Source organism: Ostrinia furnacalis, unplaced genomic scaffold (genome assembly GCF_004193835.3).
Source record: "Ostrinia furnacalis isolate ACB-3 unplaced genomic scaffold, ASM419383v2 OfSCF2054, whole genome shotgun sequence".
Taxonomy (NCBI): Eukaryota; Metazoa; Arthropoda; class Insecta; order Lepidoptera; family Crambidae; genus Ostrinia; species Ostrinia furnacalis.
This window is the reverse complement of record NW_021132293.1, coordinates 1,208,628-1,231,340: the sequence shown is the minus strand read 5'-3', so window position 1 is coordinate 1,231,340 and position 22,713 is coordinate 1,208,628. Positions and strand designations below refer to the sequence as shown.

Genomic DNA, 22,713 nt, shown 5'->3' with positions numbered 1-22,713 from the left:
CTCAAAGAATCATCTTCATCGTAAGGGTAAGAGTAAAAAGNATGACCAGTGTAAGATTACTACACTTATTTTGTGCAATAATATAATTTTTGTTTTAAAATACGCAATGACAGTGACGAGTATCTGATACTGTTATTTTGGAACTAGTATATTACTTGTGACTTTATTCCTTTGCCTGTGAAATATGACATTTAAAAAGATATCACAGATACTCGTCACTTGCCATCGAGCTGTTGAGCGGAACGGACATTATTGTAATAATCGTGCGAAGACGGAAATAAATCCAAGAAAATCACACCAGTCGTCGTTTCATTTCTGAGTTTGAGATCCAATCTTTCAACTCAGAAGTGGGATCGATATAACACACCCACTATTTTCAAGAAATAGCACTCGGACATTTTTTTTTTCTTCTACCACCAACATTTTTGAATTTGCAACGGAAACCGGTAACAAGTCATGGATGAAGTTCAAGATGATAGCAAAAGTTCTCGAAAAAGCCGTTCTCGATATACTCCGGACATTGAAGAACCAAGACACAAGCGTCGTCGTGAACATGCAGGAAGCTTGGATAAATCGCTGAAATCGAAGCGTCCCAGACGTCGTAGAATCTCACGTAGTGTATCAACCGAAACAAGTGAACGAGAAAGTCGATCGATGACGCGGAGGAAAAGGAGAAAATCCCGGAAACCGAGCCGCAGACGCAGACATGAACACCGACCAAGCCGCAGCACGGAGAGGAGCCGAGGAGAGAAGCAACGTTCAAGGCGCAGGCGCAGGCACGTATCATCTGATCGTGGGAGCAGCTCATCGAGTAGCACCGTAAGTGGAACACCATCACCAGGTAAGAAATCTCATGTTTTTGCTAATAGTGAAACTCAGTTGTTTTTGACAGAATTAGTTAAATCATTGACTAATACTAAGCCAGAGGGCAATAAGTTTCCAATGCTGGGCAATGTCATACCCGAATTCGACCCTATGGTTAAAGGGCAAACAATACATATGTGGCTTAATAAAGTGGAGGAATGTGCGAAGTTATATAATTGGGGTAATGACCAAATTATTCATTATGCTCTGCCACGCTTGGTAGGGGTCGCGCGTACATGGTATCAAGCATTGCCTACGATGTCATTTTCCTGGCCTGAGTGGAAAAATAAACTTGTTGATTCCTTTCCTAGTAGTGATGATTATGCGGAATTGTTGACCGAGATGTTGTCTAAGCGAGTAAAATATAATGAATCACTTGAAATGTACTATTACGAGAAAATTAATTTATTAAATCGTTGCGAAATATTTGGAAAGCGAGCCGTTGATTGCTTATTGTATGGTATAGAGGATCGTTCTTTGAGGTTAGGTGCGAAGGCAGCTAAATGCCAGGAACCGGAACAAGTGCTTAATTATTTTCAATCGATAAAACAACAATCTAGGGAAAGTGAAAGAATAAAGATGACTGGACAAGATAAACGGAGTTTAGGTAGTAACGTTAATCCGAACCAAAAACAATTTACAAATAGTGACGGAAAACCCAGGACTCAAACTAGTGCATCGATCGTTTGCTATAATTGTAGTGAGCCTGGTCATTTCAGTTTCAAGTGTCCCAAAAAGATACTAAAATGTAATGTTTGTAATAGACTAGGGCATTCAACGATTAATTGCCCACGGTTACCAACTGAGACAAATAAAAATAACGAGAAAACGTCAGACAAACTTGTGATGCAAATTAATTTAGATAATTCTGGTAATAACAAGTATTTTATTCCGGTGAAAATAAATGGTAATACAACAGACGGATATANAAAAGTTATTACGTTTTCTTTACAATAAGTACTTGAAAGAAAAAAAAATCTATAAAAAATTAAAAAAAAATCTCAAAAAATTTTTGACCACTTTTTTGTCGATAAAAATAGGTCTAGTTTCATCTATTTTCATATGTACACTTTAACGTGACTCACACTGTATAGACCTTGGTAGTCAATGTACATTGATCCAACGTAGTGAAGCAGTGAAAATGGGAATTAGTTGGTCTACTGGAGAATTACCGGCTATGAGGGGTTTAGGAAACAATATAACTGTACCTATAGGTTTAGCACATGTGGAAGTTGAGATTCATGACATTACAGAGAAAGTTGACGCTTACATAGTTGAGGATGGTGTTATTAAATATCCAGTATTGATTGGGCATAGTTTTACTGAAAAACCGGGGATTATTATAATTAAAACATCTGATAATTTAACGTTTAAAAGAGAAGATAATACGAAATTACATTTATTTTTAAAGGATAATGTTGAGGTTCAACCAAACCAAATGATGACTATACCGATATTTTCAGATTCTAATTACTCAGGGCCCATATATGTTAGAGGTTCAGTTAGAGGTTTGCCTGACAGTGAATTTTATTTATTACCTGGAGAATATAATTTAGAAAATGGTGCAGGAGTGTTATTAGTTCACAACTTCAGTAGTAAATTACTAATTTTGAGTAAAGATTCCTTAATCACCCGAGTCGTTACTACTACAAATTATTTAGATGTTAATATAATAGATTTTAGTGATCCTAATGTTGATTCAGAATTAAACTTTGGTGAACATTTAAATAAAGGTGAAATTGAAGAGCTGAAAGGTCTGCTCAAACGATATGAGTGTTGTTTTTCTTCGGGCTTACACGATTTAGGATACACTAATGTAGTACAAATGGAAATTAAGTTGACTGATAGTCAACCTGTCGTTTACCGTCCATATAGACTGTCATTTCCGGAACGTGAGTTAGTGCGATCTATGGTACAAGAGATGATTGATGCTGATATCGTGTGTGAATCCAATTCACCTTATGCTAGTCCTATACTTCTAGTAAAGAAGAAAACTGGCGAAAAGCGACTTTGTGTCGATTTTAGGGCCCTAAATAATAAAACTCGTAAGGAGCATTATCCTTTACCATTAATTGACGACCAATTGGATAGGTTATCAGGAAATTCTCTATTTATTAGTCTTGACCTAGCGTCGGGATATTACCAAATTCCGATTGACGAAACTTCCCAGCATTTAACATCATTTGTAACTCCCGACGGCCAGTATCAATTTTAAAGAATGCCCTTTGGGTTAGCGAACGCCCCTTCCATTTTCCAAAGGGCTATGAATAAGGTACTTTCAAAGCTAAGATACGTAATAATTTACATGGACGATATTCTTATTCCTGCGCGTTCATTTGAGGAGGGTCTCGTGCGTTTGGAAGAAGTATTCAAACTCTTAGCTGAAGCAGGCTTTACACTAAAATTAAAGAAATGTTACTTCTTCCAAAAGGAACTCGAGTTCTTAGGATTTCACGTGTCCGAAAATGGTATCCGGCCGGGTTTAAGGAAAACACTTGCTATTTCTAATTTTCCTGTGCCACGAAATGTTCACGATGTCAGACGTTTTATAGGACTTGCGAGTTTCTTTCGTAGATTCGTAAAAGATTTTGCATTATTAGCCTGCCCCTTGACAGATCTTCTTAAATCTAAGTTTGAGTGGAATTGGACTGATGAACATACAAAAGCGTTTAATAACCTTAAAGAAAAATTGATAGACCGACCTGTATTAGCTTTGTTTAATCCTAATTACGAAACCGAATTACACACAGACGCGTCAAAAATTGGTGTTGCTGGTATACTTATGCAAAAGGACAAAGATGGACAGTTTCGACCAGTAGCTTATTATAGTCGAAAAACGTCTGAGGATGNGGAGAGAAGCAACGTTCAAGGCGCAGGCGCAGGCACGTATCATCTGATCGTGGGAGCAGCTCATCGAGTAGCACCGTAAGTTTTTTTTTTTTTTTTTTTTTATTTAACAACTTAAAGAAAGTTACATTGAGACAATTACATTTAGATAGCTTTAAAAACCACTAGGGTTTGATGTAAAGCTAACGAGTTTGCAGTGGGTACATTCACAATTTCACATACAATTACATAAATACAGCATAAAAACATTTTAATATTGTTACATTAGCTTTAAGAAATAGTCCTTCAGCTTATATTTAATATTTTTGACAGTGATTTCTTTCACAAATTCGGGTGGCATGCTATTTATAATCCGGGGCAGTAGGTATTCGACTGTGCGTGCGCCGTACGCGTTGTTGGCGCGCGGCTGCCACAGCCGGTTTTTAGATATCGCTCGAGTGCATACAGGGTGGTCGACCCGAGTTTTAAAAGACTCATTAAAAAAGTGCTCTTTTAATAAGGTGCATTGTATTTGTGTATGGATCGGTAATATCTTACAGTATTTAAAGAGGCCAGAGACGTTGTCTTGGAATTTAATTTTAATTTTGTTGGGCACTATGGTTTTAAGTATTTTAAGTTGTAAGTTAAAAATCTGGTCAAGATATGATTTGTAACTTCGCCCGTAACTACTAAGTCCGTATTGAATATATGACTCGGCAAGCGCGTTGTACAGCATTAACTTAACCTTGAATGGAATGCGATTATTCAGAATGGTGATGTTTGCTAAAAATTGCCTAAGCTTAGTACAGACACGTTCAATGTGGGTACTCCAGTGGAATTTATGGTTGATAACTAGACCAAGATATGTTTGGTTATCGACCTTGTCTATTTGTGGGCATCTGCAAATAGTTGTGTTTGTGCTCATAGTATGTAGCCACCAATTCTATGGTCGGTGTACTATGTATTATGTAAGGAGATTTGATTATAAGAAGCTTTGTTTTATTTGCATTAAGGACAAGTCCAGCGTCATGACACCATCGAATTAAAGCATCAAGGTCCATTTGCAAGAGTTTACCGGCTATTTGTGGGTCTTTATTAGCTATTACTAGGCAAGTGTCGTCAGCAAACTGGTAGCACGTGCTGTTTATAATACAGCCGCTCATGTCGTTGACGTAAGACAAGAAATGCAGGGGCCCTAGCACAGAACCCTGGGCCGTGCCCTCCGTCACCGGCAAGGGCGTACTGTAGTTGTTATCCAGCTTCACAGAAAAGGATCGGTTCCTTAAGTATGCTTGACACCATTTTAGCAATGGGCCACGAACTCCGCACCTGTCCAATTTGTCCACTAGCTGGTCGTGCTTGAGCGTGTCAAAAGCACGTGAGAAGTCAATAAATAAGGCCAGTACTTGTCTTTGCTCATTTAGGTGACTATTTACTTCGTCAGTAAACTTTGATAAGAGACTATGAGTACCCTTACCTGACTGGAAACCAAATTGGCACGAGCTAATTACTTCATGTTTCCTATAGAAATCGTGTATCTGTTCACACATGTATTTTTCTATTATTTTGTCGATTGACGAAAGCAAGGTGATAGGCCGATAATTAGTGTAATCATCACGCTTACCTTTTTTATATACTGGCCTTACACAACCTTCCTTCAGTTTGTCGGGATAAGCTCCAGTCTTGACGCTGTTATTAATTAAGTTAGTTATAGTCTGCGAGATGGGTTCTCCTATTACCTTAATATCTGAGATCGTGACGTTATCGAGTCCTGGTGCCTTATTGGAGTTTAAGTCTTTTATAATTTTATGGACATTTATAGGCGTCGCTTTTTTGAAAAGAATACTTGAATTTAATGATTGAGATGTAGTGTTTTTAACTAATTTAATTTTACAGTTTGGGATAATGCTTTTTACTGCATAATCAAAGCTATTCGCAAAATTTTCTGCAATAGTCTTAGAATTAAGTCCCTGAGCATTAAAAGCTTTGTGTATAGCATTATCAATCGATAAATTAACTCTGCCTAACATTTGGTTAACAATACCATATACTTTTTTAATATTTGTATAGTTATTATTTATTTCCTTGATATAATAGTTATTTCTTTTATATTCGAGAACCTTGTGTACTTTATTTCGGACTTTGTTATATTCTAGTTTAAGCGTATAATTATCCTGCTGGTTTTTTAAAATACGGTATAGATTATCTCTCTTTTTACATAATCTAGTGACATTTTCGTCAATCCAAGGTACATGAAATCGTTTAGCAAAATTAATGGTTGGCTTATATTTTTGAGTTTTGGTTGCAGTTATTGTAGCTGATTGAAAAGAGTCGTGTATAAAATTTAATATCTCATCCGGGCAATTCATATCATTTGACTTAGACCAATCTACTTTTTTAAGTTCATCGTAAAAAATCCGGTAGTCAATCAAACATTTAGTCCCACCCTGTATTCGCCTCGGCGTTATAGGAGCGTCGTCGACGCACGCAAAGATGATGCCTCTGTGATCGGCCAGTACTGTGTCGAGCACCGCCGAGGACGGATGAAGCGTGGGGAAGCGAGCAAAAATGTGATCTATGCACGATTTAGTGATTAAGTTTTTATGCGGTTCAATTCTAGTGTACTCTGAAATCCCACACATCAATCCGTGCTCGCTAAGTGCTTCCATATATGCATCCTTGTATGAAGTTGCCCTTTTTAAATCGATATTAGTGTCGCCGATCAATAGAAAATTGTGTTTCAAATCGTATTTAGAGATGTGGTTGTTTAACTCGTTAACAAACAGGTTTTTGTTAGTGGATGGTGGTCTATAGACAGCACACACAACGACAGTTAATCTTGCATCAAGTTTTAGTATGCCCGTGATATTTTCGAACGTTTTAGTTTCATGTTGCATTTGTATAGTGAATTTAAGATAGTTTCGAACGTAAATTATGATACCACCTCCCTTTTTATTTTTACGTAGTTGTGAGTGCATAGTATAGCCCGTTAGGTTATATAAATTAATGATATCGTTAGAAATACCGACTTCCGTAATTACAATTATATCTAAGTTATAGGTACAGTCATGAATAATTTGCTGTAGTTTAGTAAAATTTTTAATTAATGATCTAATATTAAAGTGTAGGCATGAAATATTGATAAAGCTGTTGGAAGTTACTAGTTGCTGGAAAAACATGTTAGGGGAGACACAATTATTGATTTCATTAATTTGCGTATCCATATTTTATTAATTATTTATAGTATATAATAAAAGTAGGTAGTAAGTAAGTAGTTTTACAGCGTTACAGTTTTAGATGGTTTAGATTGTCTATTGTCTAAGGATGAGCTATGTTTTACAATTTGATTTATATCATTCATAGTACGTATGTAATAAATTTTGCTGTTATTTGTCTTTCGAGCGCATACCCTCCCATTTTTACACCAAACAAATTGACATGATTTATTGAGTAGTTGGGTTTTAGCATTAAATAATAAGGATTTTTGGTACTTGGTTAGGGCTTCTCTGATGAAAACTCGTCTATCAGCTGTCTCTTTGGGGGCGTTGGGCATCAGCATTCCCACGGTGATACATTTATCCTTCCCCGCGTCTATCCATTTTTGTTGTACGGTCTTCGACTTCATTTCGACCATAATTGATCCTGGTTTGTCTTTTGCTCCTGGCATTCGTTGCGCTGACTGCACATCGTTCTGTTCCATATTCAATGCAGAGGCGATTGTTTCAGTTAGGGCGATGACCTCGCTGGGGCTTATATCTGGTAAGCCCGCAACTTCCAGTGAACTAGAGAGGGATTTTTGTTCAAGTTCTCTATGTCCCTGTTCTAAAACAGATACCCGCAACTCCAAGTTTTTGTTTTGGTTTATCAAGTCGTAATTTTTATTTTCAAGCTCTTTGATTCTGGTGTCCTGCTTTTTTATGCTTTGCTCCATGGTTGTAAGTTGCTCACTTAGATACTCCAATGAGGTCTCAAGACCGCTGATCTCCTCTCGAAAAGTTTTCTTCACCTCACGGCTAATATCTTCTACCAGTTTGTCTGCATCGATGAGTTGGTGGCGCGAGGGACCGTCGTCGCTATCCTCCTCCTCAGCGTCCTCATCAGGGGTGATGAATGATGATCTACGAGATAAGTTTTTAAGGCATTCCTCGCAGCTCCACTCTATGCCTGGCGAATTCTTAAGAGTGTTCAGCTGCTTGTTGGATAGCTTGGAGCACGCTGGATCCGCATGCACTATTACATCGCACCTGCTACATTCCAGTCCCGGCGTTTTTTTGGTAATGCTTTTTTTACACCGTAAGCACTTTTTTAGAACCATTTCGAAAGTGGGTAGTTTTAGAAATGTATGCGTAGACTGTGCGCGTCTTAACTCGTCAGGTTTAGAATGCGAACTAAACAATGGAACACCATCACCAGGTAAGAAATCTCATGTTTTTGCTAATAGTGAAACTCAGTTGTTTTTGAGAGAATTAGTTAAATCATTGAGTAATACTAAGCCAGAGGGCAATAAGTTTCCAATGCTGGGCAATGTCATACCCGAATTTGACCATATGGTTAAAGGGCAAACAATACATATGTGGCTTAATAAAGTGGAGGAATGTGCGAAGTTATATAATTGGGGTAATGATCAAATTATTCATTATGCTCTGCCACGCTTGGTAGGGGTCGCGCGTACATGGTATCAAGCATTGCCTACGATGTCATTTTCCTGGCCTGAGTGGAAAAATAAACTTGTTGATTCCTTTCCTAGTAGTGATGATTATGCGGAATTGTTGACCGAGATGAGTAGATGAAGATTAGGGTATCTGGATCCAACCATTCAGGATCCAGATACCCTAATCTTCATCTTTTCAACAACATTTACTTATTTTATGATCAGACTACAACAGCATATATTTTATGATCAGACTAGATCAGAAAATTAAAATCTCTTTAATGTATACTTGAATCATGAGTTTTGACGAGCTTGCATTCATTGTGAGACTTGATCACTTGGCACGCAACTCTAGCGAAGCGAGAGCTAGTGAAATTTCATTTTTATGTGTTCAGGTATTCTGACACGATTAAAGTAAAAAAATAATAATAAGTTTCATATGTATAACATATTATTTCCAAGATAGAAAGTAGCCTATAACATGTTATTCCATTCCATCTCTATATCAAGTTCATATACGTTCAGCCGTTCTAACGTAATTGAGTCAGCTAAATATAATATGTTGTTAAAGTAGCCTATGCGTTGTTTTAGACTATATTCTATATTTTATGAAATTTCATCCATATAACTATCCGTTTAACTGTAAATGTGTAAAAAAACATAAAATCATATCTAAACCTTTAGACTTTTATTACGAATATGAAACTGATTTATAAGATATAATATCTAGGTATTTGTTGTTAATAGTATTCAATTCAGCTTAAATAAGAGGTTTATGTTTAGTTAAGTTCTTAATAAAATTGAATACATTTACACTTTTTTTTATTTAAATAATTTAGGTTTTGCTAAAATGAAACAGTTTATTGATTAAACACATAACACATTTATTTATCATTTAAAATATTTTTAAAACAGTAATTAGCTCTCATTATTTACATAATAATTAAAGTAACACTAAACTAATAATAAGTACAGTACAATCATATTGCTACATTTTTTTCAACACACCATTTCTTTATACATATTACATTTTTTAATGCACATACTTTTTCATGGTTAACACAGTTAAATAATTTGGGATTATCTAAACAATAAAGATTGTAAAGAGTATTTAAACTAGGAGCACCTAGACAAGTTACATCCATTACACTATTTTGATTACATAAATTATGCACCCATTTAATCTTTTCATCTCCTTTCACAAGAATATGTTTACCTTTTAAATAAGGTACGATAATTCTTTGAAACTCTCTGTAGTCAATATGTCCTTCGTTCCACCGATAGCCTCTGTTCTTTTCGATCCAGCAAACTTGTCTTTTCTCTTCAATAGTTAATGAACAGAATGGGTATGGAGGTTTGATTAAAAATAGATGGGTATGCTCTTGAGTAGCTATAGCAAATTCTTTTATTATAAATTCATTTCTATTTTTTTAAATCCTTGCAGATCGACAACTATATTGCTATTCATGATATTTTCTTAACGATGTTACTCAAAGGTTTGTATTCGAATATACAATCGTTTAAAATCAAACAATAAGCAGATGTCTGATCTGGTATTTCTTGGTCTGTTTCGATTTCAACTCTCACATCGATTGAACCTTTTAAAGTTTCGTGTTGTCTCGAACAGTCGATAACAATTAAAGGAGCTATGTCTCTGAATTCTTTCAAACTTAACAACGGCTCTGACCGACGTCCGTAATACGACTGTTGAAATCTTGCATACTGATCGTATAATAAAGAAAACCTATCTTCTGAAAAACTAACATTTAGTCCTTCATACGGATAATATGATGAATTTAAAAACACTCTTACATCACGCACATGACAATGATCAAACTCTGCCATTGACAATGCAACATTATGTTTACGGTTGGTTTGTATGAGTGGAGTCACGGCTGCCGTCGGGCATAGATCGTGATATTAAACGTCCGTCAAATTTACGTTAAAATCGAACTAAAAGTGAATACACAGTGTCAAATACGCAAAAAAACAGTGACTACATACATTGTTAACACTATGGCACGCTTATATTAATAATTTATAGTGTTTGTGAACAATAATTTACCAATAACATCTCAGTGTCTAAATATCACTAACGGCGTTCAAATAACTGGCGGACCGTTGGGCGGAACGCGTAAGCGACGCTCGGTGCACGGCGCTTACGTTCTTTTTCTCGCGACCTGCGCATACTCAGCTATACCGGGGCGCTCGTCGCGTTGCTACAAAACACAGAACTCACGGACTACCTACCGATTTGTTTACAATCCACTCGACTCAAATAAAATTAACATCTGCGATGGCCACTTGTATGGGATGTAAGACTCGAGTTGCGCTTGAACAAGCTCTGCGCTGTACGTCATGTGACGACTACTATGACTATAAATGTCTTAACATACCAGCAGAAAATTTCACAAAAATGCCAATGACATCGAGGCGCCAGTGGCGGTGTCCGTGCTGTGTAAACGTCACAAGACGAAGGGGAGACAACACTAACACCCCGGTCCGCCGTGCTGTGGACACACTAAACGAAACCGGCATGTCTTGTGACGAATCATTTCTCGAAACATCAACACTCGCAGCGGACGTGCAGTGCGCCAGGTTGCAGGACGGGACTGCCATGACAGCGACATCCCAGGAGTACGTCGCTGTCGGCTGTGTCGGCGAGCTCATCGCTCGCGAATCAGCAAAAATGAAAGAATATCTCGATCAAAGACTAGCAACTATTATAGAAGAAACCATCAAGCGTCAGATGGACTCGGTCATGCAAAGTTGGAGGTTAGAACTAGATCAGGCGTTTGGTCAAATTAACTCTCAACAAAATGAGCTAAAAAATCGCCTCGACAGCGCCACAAAGAAAATCACGGAACTTGAAGCGGAAAAGACCAGACTAGAGCAGGAATTGTTGGTTGGAATAGCTGGATCGGTCGCTGACCTACAGAAACAACTTCTGGCCCGTGAACAGGAAAGTATGAAAAACGACTTGGAGATTGTGGGAGTTGCTGAACACCAAAATGAAAACTTGAGCCATATCGTCATAGCGGCTTCGAGGAAAATTGGGGTCGACCTTTGTGATTCTGACCTGGATGAGGTAGTACGAGTAGGGTCGAGAACTCGCAGGAGTTCTCCTAGCGCCACACAGCAACGGCCTCGCCCTATAGTGGTAAGATTGGTGAGAAAGCAAAAGAGAGATCAAGTACTTAAAGCCGCAAAAGCTAGGCATAATGTCACAACCGAGAGTATAGTTAGTGGCCAGCCTACAACTATATTCTTTAACGAGAGACTGTCGAAGGAAAACCGTCGGTTATTTCGTCAAGCCAGAACGCGAGCAAAGGAACATCAATTTCGATACTGCTGGATTCGCCACGGCGGTATCTTAGTCAGGAAAGCAGATGGAAAGCCAGCAATACGGATCTACACTGACGCAGACTTGGAGGAGAAGTTGGGACCTCCAAAACCTTTGGAGGAGAACATCGTCTAGTTGTAAGCTACTGTTATTTGTTTTAAGTTTGGTACAATTTTGTTTTTTGTTTCGTGCTATATTCAACGTAATAGAACGAGTAAAATATACTCGTAGATATCCGATTCATACGTATACACTGAATATGCAAATCTCTTTCACACACTATCACACTTTTTACATATTTTCACTCACATACAAAGTACTACACGGAGGAAGGACCTTCTTCGACGTTGTATTTCCGGGTGAGTGCAGTCTACCAATATCAAACGGCGTTATAAAAGTATCCCCCACGATGTATACAGAAAGTTTTGAAAATGGTTAGTCTAACTAATGATCTTGATGAATCTCTATCAATAGACTGCTACTCGCTGAACAGTATAGATGGTTTCGCTGGCCACTTGTCTATAGAGCATAATTTTAAATCACTCACTCTTAATATCCGAAGCATACAACATAATTTTGATGCATTTATGGTGGCACTGAAGCGTATGAATATAAACCTAGATTTGATAATTTTAACCGAATGCTGGCTCTGCGAGAACACGATTATTCCCCACATGCCTGGATACGTTTCGTATAGAACACACAAATATATTAACAAAAATGGAGGAGTGACTGTTTATGTCAGAAATGATCTCACAGCTCAAGTCGTAGAATCATCGTGCGAAGACTGTAACTGCTTAGAAATCAGCGTCGGCGCTGATTTGCTTGTACTAGGTATTTATCGATCTCCTTCCTTTACGTATGTGTCCAAATTTCTATCATCACTTGATACAATCCTTGACAACGCCAAGAATACTCGAACCATTATACTCGCCGGCGATATTAACCTAGACCTGTGCTCTGTACCTTTGACTGAACAATGTACGGAATACATATCTCTCCTTGCAGAACACCAACTACTCCCAGCTATAAGTAAGCCAACTAGGGCTGAAGCCTGTCTAGACCACTTTTTTATCAAAACTCCCTCGCGCGCATTGGGGCTGGTATGTACCTCCGCCATAACCGACCACTATGTTTGTGTGTTGGGAACAGAGCTGGGGAAGTCCAAACCGACCCCGAAAAGATACCGTATGAAAATAGATCTTGATGCTGTTGTTGATGTTCTCGGCTCGACGGACTGGTCTAAAGTAACTAGCTCTTCCGATGTCAATAAAGCAACAAACGAGTTTGCTGGTGCTATCGATAAAATAATAAGAGATAATACAAAAAAAGTGCAGGTAGCTCGTGCCCGGTACATAATTAAACCATGGATAACACCAGGTCTAATTCGATGCCAAAGAACCAGAGATCGACTCCACCTACAGGCTAGGAAAAATCCACATAACCAAGTAATCCAAATAACATATAAAAGATATCGTAATTTTTTAAGTAACCTTCTGCGTAAAATAAAATCCCAATATGAAAATGAGACACTAATAAGTAACAAAAATAACCCAAAAAAACTATGGTCGACAATTAAAAACATATGTCATTTAAATAAAGTGCACAGAAGTCCAGAAGAACTTATCAAAATTAAATCAGATCCGATAACATCACTAAATTTCTGCAATAGAACACTAGCAGCCACGGGACAAATTTTAGCTAATCACACTCTAGATAAACTTTCGGAAACTGAAGGAAATCTTGCATCGAAAGTTAAATTTACCAAATCGACACTAAATACCTTTTTTATGACCCCTACAGACGAAGACGAAGTTAGCAACCTTATCCTGGACCTTAAACTGGATAGCTCCCCGGGCATCGACAATTGTTCTCCAACACTATTAAAAGCTATAAGACAAAACATTCTAAAACCTCTAACCCATGTATATGTTACGGTTAATGTGATAAATTGAAAATTATTAATAATAACCGGTTATTATGAATAATTCCCGACAGTCGCGGTGAAAGTGATAAATTAATCACATTTAACAGTGATTATTTAATAATTCAACCTTAGTACTAACAAATTTCATAAAAGAGAACATCTTGTGTACGTGTTCGTGTACAGCCAAACTTTTGAGCGTTTTGATATCATATATTAATATAATTTGGCAAAATGAGTTTGGAATGTTTCTTGCATAATATTACTTTTCCATGATGCTTATAACATAATGTTTTGATTTAAAGTGAAAAATAGGTTAAGGTGCGGCGGGGGTGGCCCTTGGGCCACCCCTAAGCCGCCTATTTAGTTTTATACACACATAAATGACCTCATATTAATCACATTTACCAAAACATGCGGTAATTATTCATAATAACCGGCGATTATTCATAATTTTCACATTTATCACTTTGACCGTAACATATATAACTTAAGTTTATCATGCGGAATCTTTCCTGAAAGGTGGAAAATAGCAGTTGTCACGCCTATTTACAAAAATGGGGATAAGAACAACCCAAGCAACTACAGACCAATTTCTTTGCTCGCCATTTTTTCCAAACTATTGGAGAAACTGGTGAATAAAAGAATAACAAAATATTTAAATAAAAATGAACTGATTCCCGAAGAACAGTTTGGCTTCCGCCAAGGCAGGTCGACCGAGGACGCTGTGTCAAGGGTTGTCAATGCTGTTGCAGACGCTTTGGACAGTAACGAGTGTTGCATTGGAGTATTCCTTGACTTGGCTAAGGCCTTTGATACGGTGTCTACACCAATTTTGCTGCGGAAGCTCGATTGTCTGGGGATAAGAGGTGTTGCCCAATGCTGGTTCCGTAGTTATTTAGAAAACCGCAGCCAGTGCACTCGAGTGGGGTTGGTGACTAGCGACCACGAGCCCGTGAACTTTGGAGTGCCACAAGGTAGCATCTTGGGTCCCACGCTGTTCCTCATTTACATGAGTAACATTTTCGAACTGCAAATAGTAAAATCAGATATTATCTGTTATGCAGATGACACGGTTATCCTTTTTAAAGGCCCGTCGTGGGAAGAGGTCTACAGAAGAGCTGAACAGGGCATGGAGACTGTCATCGAGTGGTTGGAAAATAATCTACTGACGCTAAATATAAAACCAAGTACTTAGCATTTCATAAAACCCGTGCATCCCAACCATCACCTCAATATAGACTTGCCCTACACAGTTGCAAAAGGTCAATAATGATAACTCCCGCAAGTTGCAATTGCCATTCTATCGAACGTTTGGGGCACATCAAATATCTGGGTGTAACAATTGATGAGAACCTATCGTATAAACAACATATTTCCAGCTTGTCAGCACGCATTCGTAAAACGATATTTGTAATGAAGTCATTAAGACACTCAGCCCCAGTGCAAACGCTATTACTGGTATATAAATCCTTGTGCCAGTCACTTATAATGTACTGTATTAGAGTTTGGGGAGGTGCAACAAAATCTGCATTTATTGAACTTGAAAGGGCACAACGTGCAGTCCTTAAAGTAATGCTGCGCAAAACATTTAGGTTCAGCACTGACAATCTTTACAGGGAATGTAACGTTCTACGCGTCAGACAACTTTACATACTAAGAGCTGCAACCGCGACACACAGTATCGCTCTAAAATCGCCAGACTACGAACAAATGTTGAAGAGACGTGTTTATAAATATCCCGTTCCAACAGTTCAAACCTCCTTCGCAAAACGTCAACCGCAGAATCTCTTACCCCGGATATATAATGCCATCTGTCGAAAAGTAAATATAAAGGGATCTACTACGTACGAGGCCAAACGTTTGATTGAAACTTGGTTAAAAACACAAGATTATGCTGAGACCGAAGATATTCTAACCTAATCCTCCTTTGACACGCACACACACCCATACACACCAGACACGCACACGTACAGGCACACACACACGCGCACACACACACACACACACACACACACACACACACACACACACACACACACACACACACACACACGCACGCACGCACACACCTTCCTATTACAAATTTTAATTAAGATTTTTAATTAAAACCGAACATTCCAATTTTGTAAAAATGTAAAATATTCTAAATTTCAATTTCCTATTGTTATCAAAATAGTATTTAATTGACTGTTTAATATTACCTTACATATCATTTTGCCACTAGCTTAAAAGTAAAACTGTTTGTCCGACTGCTACTGTAATTTACTTTTAGAGTTGTGTTATTATTTGGCAGCTGCGATACAAGCGTGAGCTTAGTGCAGAAGCCGCTGAAAATGTTAAGTCTGTACTACTTAATAGAAATAAAGCTATTATTTATTAAAAAAAATTTTTTTCTTATATTTTGCGGGGCACCACGTAATTTGAATATATACCATATGAAAGTCTTTCATTTTTTTTTTTTAATTTTTAAAAGACATTTAGGGGTCGCTACCAAGGTTTGAATTTTAAGTAAAAACAAAATCTGTATTTGTTAGATTCATTTATTTTTAAAGCCAAAGCCAAATAAAAATATTACAAAATTATTGTTGTTGCTATGAACTAAGATATTATGTACAATGTACATATTGGAATCAATTATTTTTTAAGATATAAGAGTTTACTTGTTAGTATCTCGACGCGTCGGTACCATGGTCAGTATAGAAGAGGGGTTGAGGGGAGAAGGGGACAAGAAGCGATTGTCTATTCTATCTATGCGATGTTCATTTGCACGTAAAATGTGATATAAACACTTAAATAAAACATTTATGAAACCATGATTTAAGATCTTCAAAGCTTTTGTAAATATTTTGACAGCTGGTAGCGACCTCTAAATCTTAACCAAAAAAAAAACAAAAAAAGCCAATTTCATATTTAGAGGTATGTAATCGAATGAGAAAGTGCCCCGGGGATAATTCAAAAGTCGAAAAATAAGGACCACCCTAATGTAGGTACGATGTTGGCTTCTGTGTTTTTTCTTGACGTTGTTCCCACTTGTTCTCCTTGCTTGGTGCTCTCTTTGGGCCATTCTATTTTGGCTCCTATTCTATTTAATATATCCATGCCGATCAGTATAGTCGTGATTTGTGGATGATATAACACTTGGTGGTTAGATGTTTTTCCTTTTATATTAATTTGCAAGTCTAGTGCTTCTTTAATTCGAGTTGTGTGCCCATCTGTCATGCTAGCTGTTATGCTTACTGTTTTCGGTTTCAGGTTTCTTTTTAAGAATTTCTTGTACACTTGGTCGTTGATGTATGATCTTGTGGCGCCGGTGTCTACGAGTGCTTGATATTTTTCGCCTAGTATCGATACATCTACGAAGGGACGGTTATCTTGAAGTTGCGGACTTGTGTTTATTGTCATGGACTGTGTGTACTCATTTGTTTTCTTACAACACTGTTTACTCATTTTGCCGATCCTGCCACAACCGTTACAAAATAGTACCTTTTTGCTTCTGCAATCTTTCATTGNCCACGAAAAAATGGAATATTACTTCCATGTTCGATTATATCCGCGTCAGTGAGTGCATGTCTAGGTAGCCGCTTAATTAGTTTTTTGAAGGATTCAGATATAAACCTGCTCCATTTTTATGTGGTTTTATATACAACCCCTTTCCGAGAGCCACTGCTTCCATCATTCTATTATGCCTTTCTGATTCCTTTAGACTCTTTTGGGCGGCTTTAGAATCATTAACAGCTTTTGCTATACCAGCCGCTCCTCCAGCAAGAGAACCCAAAGCCGATAACCCAGCAAATATAGGAATAAGTGGTAAAAGCCCTCCGCATTTTGGAAGAGGAATACATCGGGGTAAACGTATTCCTTTTTTATTAACAAAAAGTTTCCATATGCATATTTTATAGCAGAATGGTTATCTTTATATTTATTTCCTTTTAATTCTGATTTTATTTTCTGTATCCCTTTCTTAAATGATGTTTTNGATTATAAAAAATATATGTTTATGTAAGCAACTACTCGTATAGATTGACGAATCGTATGATTGGGCTTTATACGTGGCGTAGTTTTGCACATACGCCTATTTGCCTAAAATTTTATTTTGTATCTAATGGAAAAAAAAAAATTTTTTCTTACTGATGTTATAGATTAGAGCAAAGTGAAATCATTGCTTAAATAATTGGAAAAAGGCGTAAGCGGCAGTTTCGCCCTTATACGTAGGAGCCATCGAAAGAGGCTTGGCTTTGCCCCCCGTGCTTGTGCTCCATCCCGAGAGGCGACAACACAGACGTCCCTGTCGCAAGCCCGGCGAAATTAATGAACCTAAACTCCTCGCCTAACCCAAACGTCAACACTAGGAGAGGTTCCAGCAAGCCCACTAAAGGCAAACGCTCCGAAAACGCGAATCCTACAATTCCCACTGAAGAGATTGCCTCTGAGAACATGAGTTTGGAGTTTCGTCGGCTTAGACAAAAAATGGATGAACAACATTCGGATATCAACTTGCTCAGAATTGACTTTCTGGATGTTAAGCAGCACTTGGCCAGTGTGACAAAACTGATGGAAAGGTTGGAGGCGCAGAAGAAGAAAATAAATGGCCAGGCCTATGAAATAAGCATTCTCAAGACTTCTCTGGCGGAATCACGGTACGCACTGAACCTGCAAGAACAAAATTACCTAAAAAACGAGTTAGAGATCGCGGGTGTACCAGAATCGGAAGGTGAAAACCCACACCACATAGCCCTTGTTACAGCTACAAAGCTGGGAGTGGACCTCTCGGCCGCGGACATTGATTTCGTTCACAGGACTGGTACTAGACAGAACAACTCTGGGAACAAGAATCACCTGCCGCGAACCATTGTTCTGCGCCTGAACAGACGCTCAAAGCGCGAGGAGATTATTAAAGCTGCAAGGAGCCGCCGTAATCTTAATAGCGAGGACATATCATCAGGCCCGGTCACCAGAATATATGTTGATGAAAGATTAACAAAGGCGAACCGCCTGTTGTTTCGTGAGACTAGAACCCGCGCCCTACAGTATGGATTTCGCTATTGCTGGGTTAACAATGGCTATGTCCACGTTCGCCAGGCCGAGAGAAAACCTTCCATTCACATTAAGTCACTCGAAGAGCTGGACCGACTGGTTGGACCATCTCAAGCCAAGGTCTCACAACCTCCTGATGAGTGAAACCATCTACAAACCTACGCTTATTCTTTTTAAAATAATATTATTGCTTCCTCTGTGTCCCATGTATGTATCATTTTATACAACACACCACATCACACCAAATAAAAGTCGTGCTCACACATGCCCACCTCTGCACTTGCCACTCAACACTATCACACTCTCAACAAAATCGATCACTCAATCTTACAAAATTAAANCTCTTTTAAGCCAAGAGTTTTTTTTAAACTATGATTCCCGATTTTTAGGATGTCATCATCATCATAGACGCGAGTTGTACCAAGCATAAGTTTCCCATGTTCATTTCGAACACCATAAGGTACATCTTTTAGTACTTCAGATGATATAGACCATGATAAAGAATCATTTGGAATACTTGGTGATGACTGAAGTGATTTAAANAGCCCCGCAAATATAGGAATAAGTGGTAAAAACCCTCCACTTTTTGGAAGAGGAATACATCGAGGTAAACGTATTCCTTTTTTATTAACAAAAAGTTTCTTTGCAGCTGCATATGCATATTTTATAGCAGAATGGTTATCTTTACATTTACTTCTTTTTAATTCTGATTTTATTTTCTGTATCCCTTTCCTAAATGATGTTATGCCTCGACCTGCTTTGATTTTTGCTTTCATAGCATTTTTAACTATCCATGAAGCAATTTTTTCTCCTTTTCCAGTATCTTTTGATTTAAGCCTTCTTTTAGCCATATTTAACAGTTCTAAGTCTGCCTTANATTCTTAAAATTAAATAACCAATTACAATATCATTTAGTTACAATATCTATTAATATAGGAAATTTATTTATGAAACAGGTTATTATTCCATTAACAACCTTAATTTATTCATACAATTACTTTCTCACATCGTTACTAATCCATAAGTATTGAATCACAATGACCCCACGGTATGCTATGAATCTGATCTTGTAATACTTGAACTTTGTCATCATTTCCCTCTAAAACTTGTTTATCTACTTGTTGAGAATATAAAACATGCTTGATTGATTTTATCATATTCATTTTACTTCTGAGTACTTCATTTTTTAATAAAACATTATTATAATCTTTCAATTCAAGATTTTTAGTTACTGACTTAGACACACCTTTCGCTTTTTTTATCTGAGTTTTAACGCTATTTATAAAATATAACTTTGCACGTAAACCAGTAAATTCTGTAATCAAGTCGTCACCCATTTCATGTTTCCATAATCCGGGTATTTTTGGGTTAACTTGTGGTATGTGAAAAGGGTTATCGATTTCAAAATTGCTAGTATCATACATTTGAATATCATTATGCATCTCATGATAAAAATCGTCTGTGTATATTAAATATAATAAGCATCGACCGCATAAACTAAACAGTTTATAGAGATGAGATTTTATCGTTCTTATTACTCGCTCCACAATGGCTGCCTTTTTAATCGAGTATGTGGAATAATGATTAATGTTATAACTTTTAGTTAACTGTTTGAAAGAATCGTTATAAAACTCAGTACCCAAATCGGTTTGCAAATTTTTAGGCTTTCGCCTCGATTCGATTAATATACTATGCATTGCATTAGTAACATTTTGTTTGGATTTAGACTTCAATGGTCTAACCCATACATATTTTGATAAAGCATCAATTACAACTAGAACATATTTATATCCTTTATTAAATGCTGAGTATTTTTGAAAATCCATGAGGTCAGCTTGCCATAAATCATCTATTCCTTTGATAATTGTATGTCGACGGATGAAGTTTCTTCTCACTGCTTTGTGAAGCTCGTTTACCAGATCTTGTTTACTCATTCTTGCTAGATTTAGCAGCAATCATCACATCAATTTCTTGTTTTGTGTAATAAAATGTAGTCAAATTATTAGTAGTTGATTTTTCTAAACTATTAAGATATTTTTTTATATTACTTTGAATGATTTTCAATTCATTTTTAAGTTCTTGAACACATTTATCCACATACTGTTTATTTACAGCTTCATTATCCTTTTCTGGAGTTAATAGTCCTTTTAATCTCGATGATTTTAAATCAAAATCACCTGAATCTGACTTTACTAATGTGTCAGTAAGAATATTAGTAAATTCAGATAGTCTTAAACGCTTATGAATATGGTGACCGAATTTATCTATATTCATTGCCGTCTGCTCGGCTTCTGCAGTGTAATGGTACTGCCAAAACCTCCTGTTGGAAGCTTTTTATATTTTATATCTTTTATGATACCAGCTTCATACAATTCCTCTATTATTGCATAAATTTCATTATACACTCCAGTGTTACCAGCTGCCCATGATCCGAGTAGTAATTTTAACCTTTCCACTAATTCATTTGGATCATCCCAATAAACTAAATCAGTATCCTTCTTAACTTCTTTCAAAATATCAATTCCTTCACCTTTACTTCGACTTTCTACACTGCTTGTATTTTTCGAGAACTTAAACAAAGGTTTGATCACATTCATATATTTAAATCCTTTGTTACTATTTATAGGTTTAGATGGATCGTAATTACGTTTGTGGGCATTGGTATCCATAAGTATTAACTTATAATTGTGTAAGTCCTCTTCTGTTATGATATCTAAATTTGGCAACTTTTTAAACAATAACTCTTTTAAGCCAAGAGTTTTTTTTAAACTATGATTCCCGATTTTTAGGATGTCATCATCATCATAGACGCGAGTTGTACCAAGCATAAGTTTCCCATGTTCATTTCGAACACCATAAGGTACATCTTTTAGTACTTCAGATGATATAGACCATGATAAAGAATCATTTGGAATACTTGGTGATGACTGAAGTGATTTAAACGAAAAATCATTCGCATCGTAATCATCCTTAGGAAGCGAGGTAGTGAGGGTTTTGTTGGATGTTGTATAAACATCGTTATCAGAGTTTTCTTCATTATTAACAAGATCCTCAAACTCATCACTTGAAGTAATCGATGACTCACTTTCGCTGCACTTAATTTTTTTTATAAGACGATTTTGTTCCGGGTCTTCATTTAATTTCTTCTCTTCAGTTTTTCTAGTTAGCATATTAAGCGGATCAACGATAGGTTTAAATATTGTTTTCAAAGCCAGATCTTTTGTATTTCTTGCATCTTTTATCATTTCTACCTTTCTTTTTACAGCTGTAGCAGATTTTACAATTTGTTTCTTGAGATCTCGTTCCATTGTAAAGGATTCTACTCTGTTCAACTAATCAAATTAAACTGATGGCTTTGTGACATAGCAGCTATTTAAAAGGTTTAGTCTACTAGTATGAATGTATCGAACTTCATTCTGTAACAGCCTTTATTTCGTTCACAATCTTTATTTATAACAACATAATTGAAAGGTTTACTCCATACGGTTGAGCACATTTCACGGAACTGAGACCATGTCATATCAGACCCTACATGTTCATCATAAATGTGTCTCAGATTTATTTCGTCTTGCTTAAACAATATGATCAGGTTTGCATTATCTCTTACTAGTTGCTTAGGTATCTTAGTATAAGTTTGATTAATATAAAAACAGTCAATGTTCTTATGTCGACCCATAGCGAAATAATCACGTATGTTGTTCTGATTTTCACAAGCTACGTCGTCAAATATTATAATTGAGTTAGGTGAAGCTTCGTGTGGACTCAAAATTTCACTATTATTATTATACGTGTAATAAGATGTGCCTGATACCTTCTGCAATACTTTTTCTAAAAATAAGTATTTAGGTTGATATAAAGACTTTGAATATACATAAAGGTTACGGAAACGTGGTCCATTCTGGTGTAACAATAAACTGATAACTAAGTTAGTTTTTCCACAATTCGATGGACCACAGACAATACTACGTATAGTGTTTGGTAGTAAGTTTCCATGACGTTTAACCTCGTTTTTTGATGTAGGATCGATACATTCTAATTTAAGTGATTCTTTTTGTTTAAGAAATTTCA

The 22,713-nt window shown here is 36.9% G+C and overlaps 3 protein-coding genes across 3 annotated transcripts; 2 read left to right on the top strand and 1 right to left on the bottom strand.

Annotated features, from left to right (window-relative positions):
• Positions 1-456: 456 nt before the first annotated feature.
• Positions 457-3,793, top strand: LOC114354541 (luc7-like protein 3). The gene is made up of 2 exons (XM_028306963.1): positions 457-841; positions 3,615-3,793. Exons 1-2 carry the CDS (start codon positions 457-459, stop codon positions 3,791-3,793), a joined length of 564 nt encoding a protein of 187 aa, XP_028162764.1.
• A 769-nt stretch (positions 3,794-4,562) lies between these two features.
• On the bottom strand, positions 4,563-8,005 carry LOC114354540 (uncharacterized). Its single transcript, XM_028306962.1, has 3 exons — positions 7,182-8,005; positions 5,337-5,535; positions 4,563-5,171 (listed from the first exon to the last, which is right to left on the bottom strand). Exons 1-3 carry the CDS (start codon positions 8,003-8,005, stop codon positions 4,563-4,565), a joined length of 1,632 nt encoding a protein of 543 aa, XP_028162763.1.
• Positions 8,006-17,919: 9,914 nt separating this feature from the next.
• LOC114354539 (uncharacterized) lies at positions 17,920-18,789 on the top strand. The gene has a single exon (XM_028306961.1). It carries the CDS (start codon positions 17,920-17,922, stop codon positions 18,787-18,789), a length of 870 nt encoding a protein of 289 aa, XP_028162762.1.
• The last annotated feature ends 3,924 nt before the right edge of the window (positions 18,790-22,713 follow it).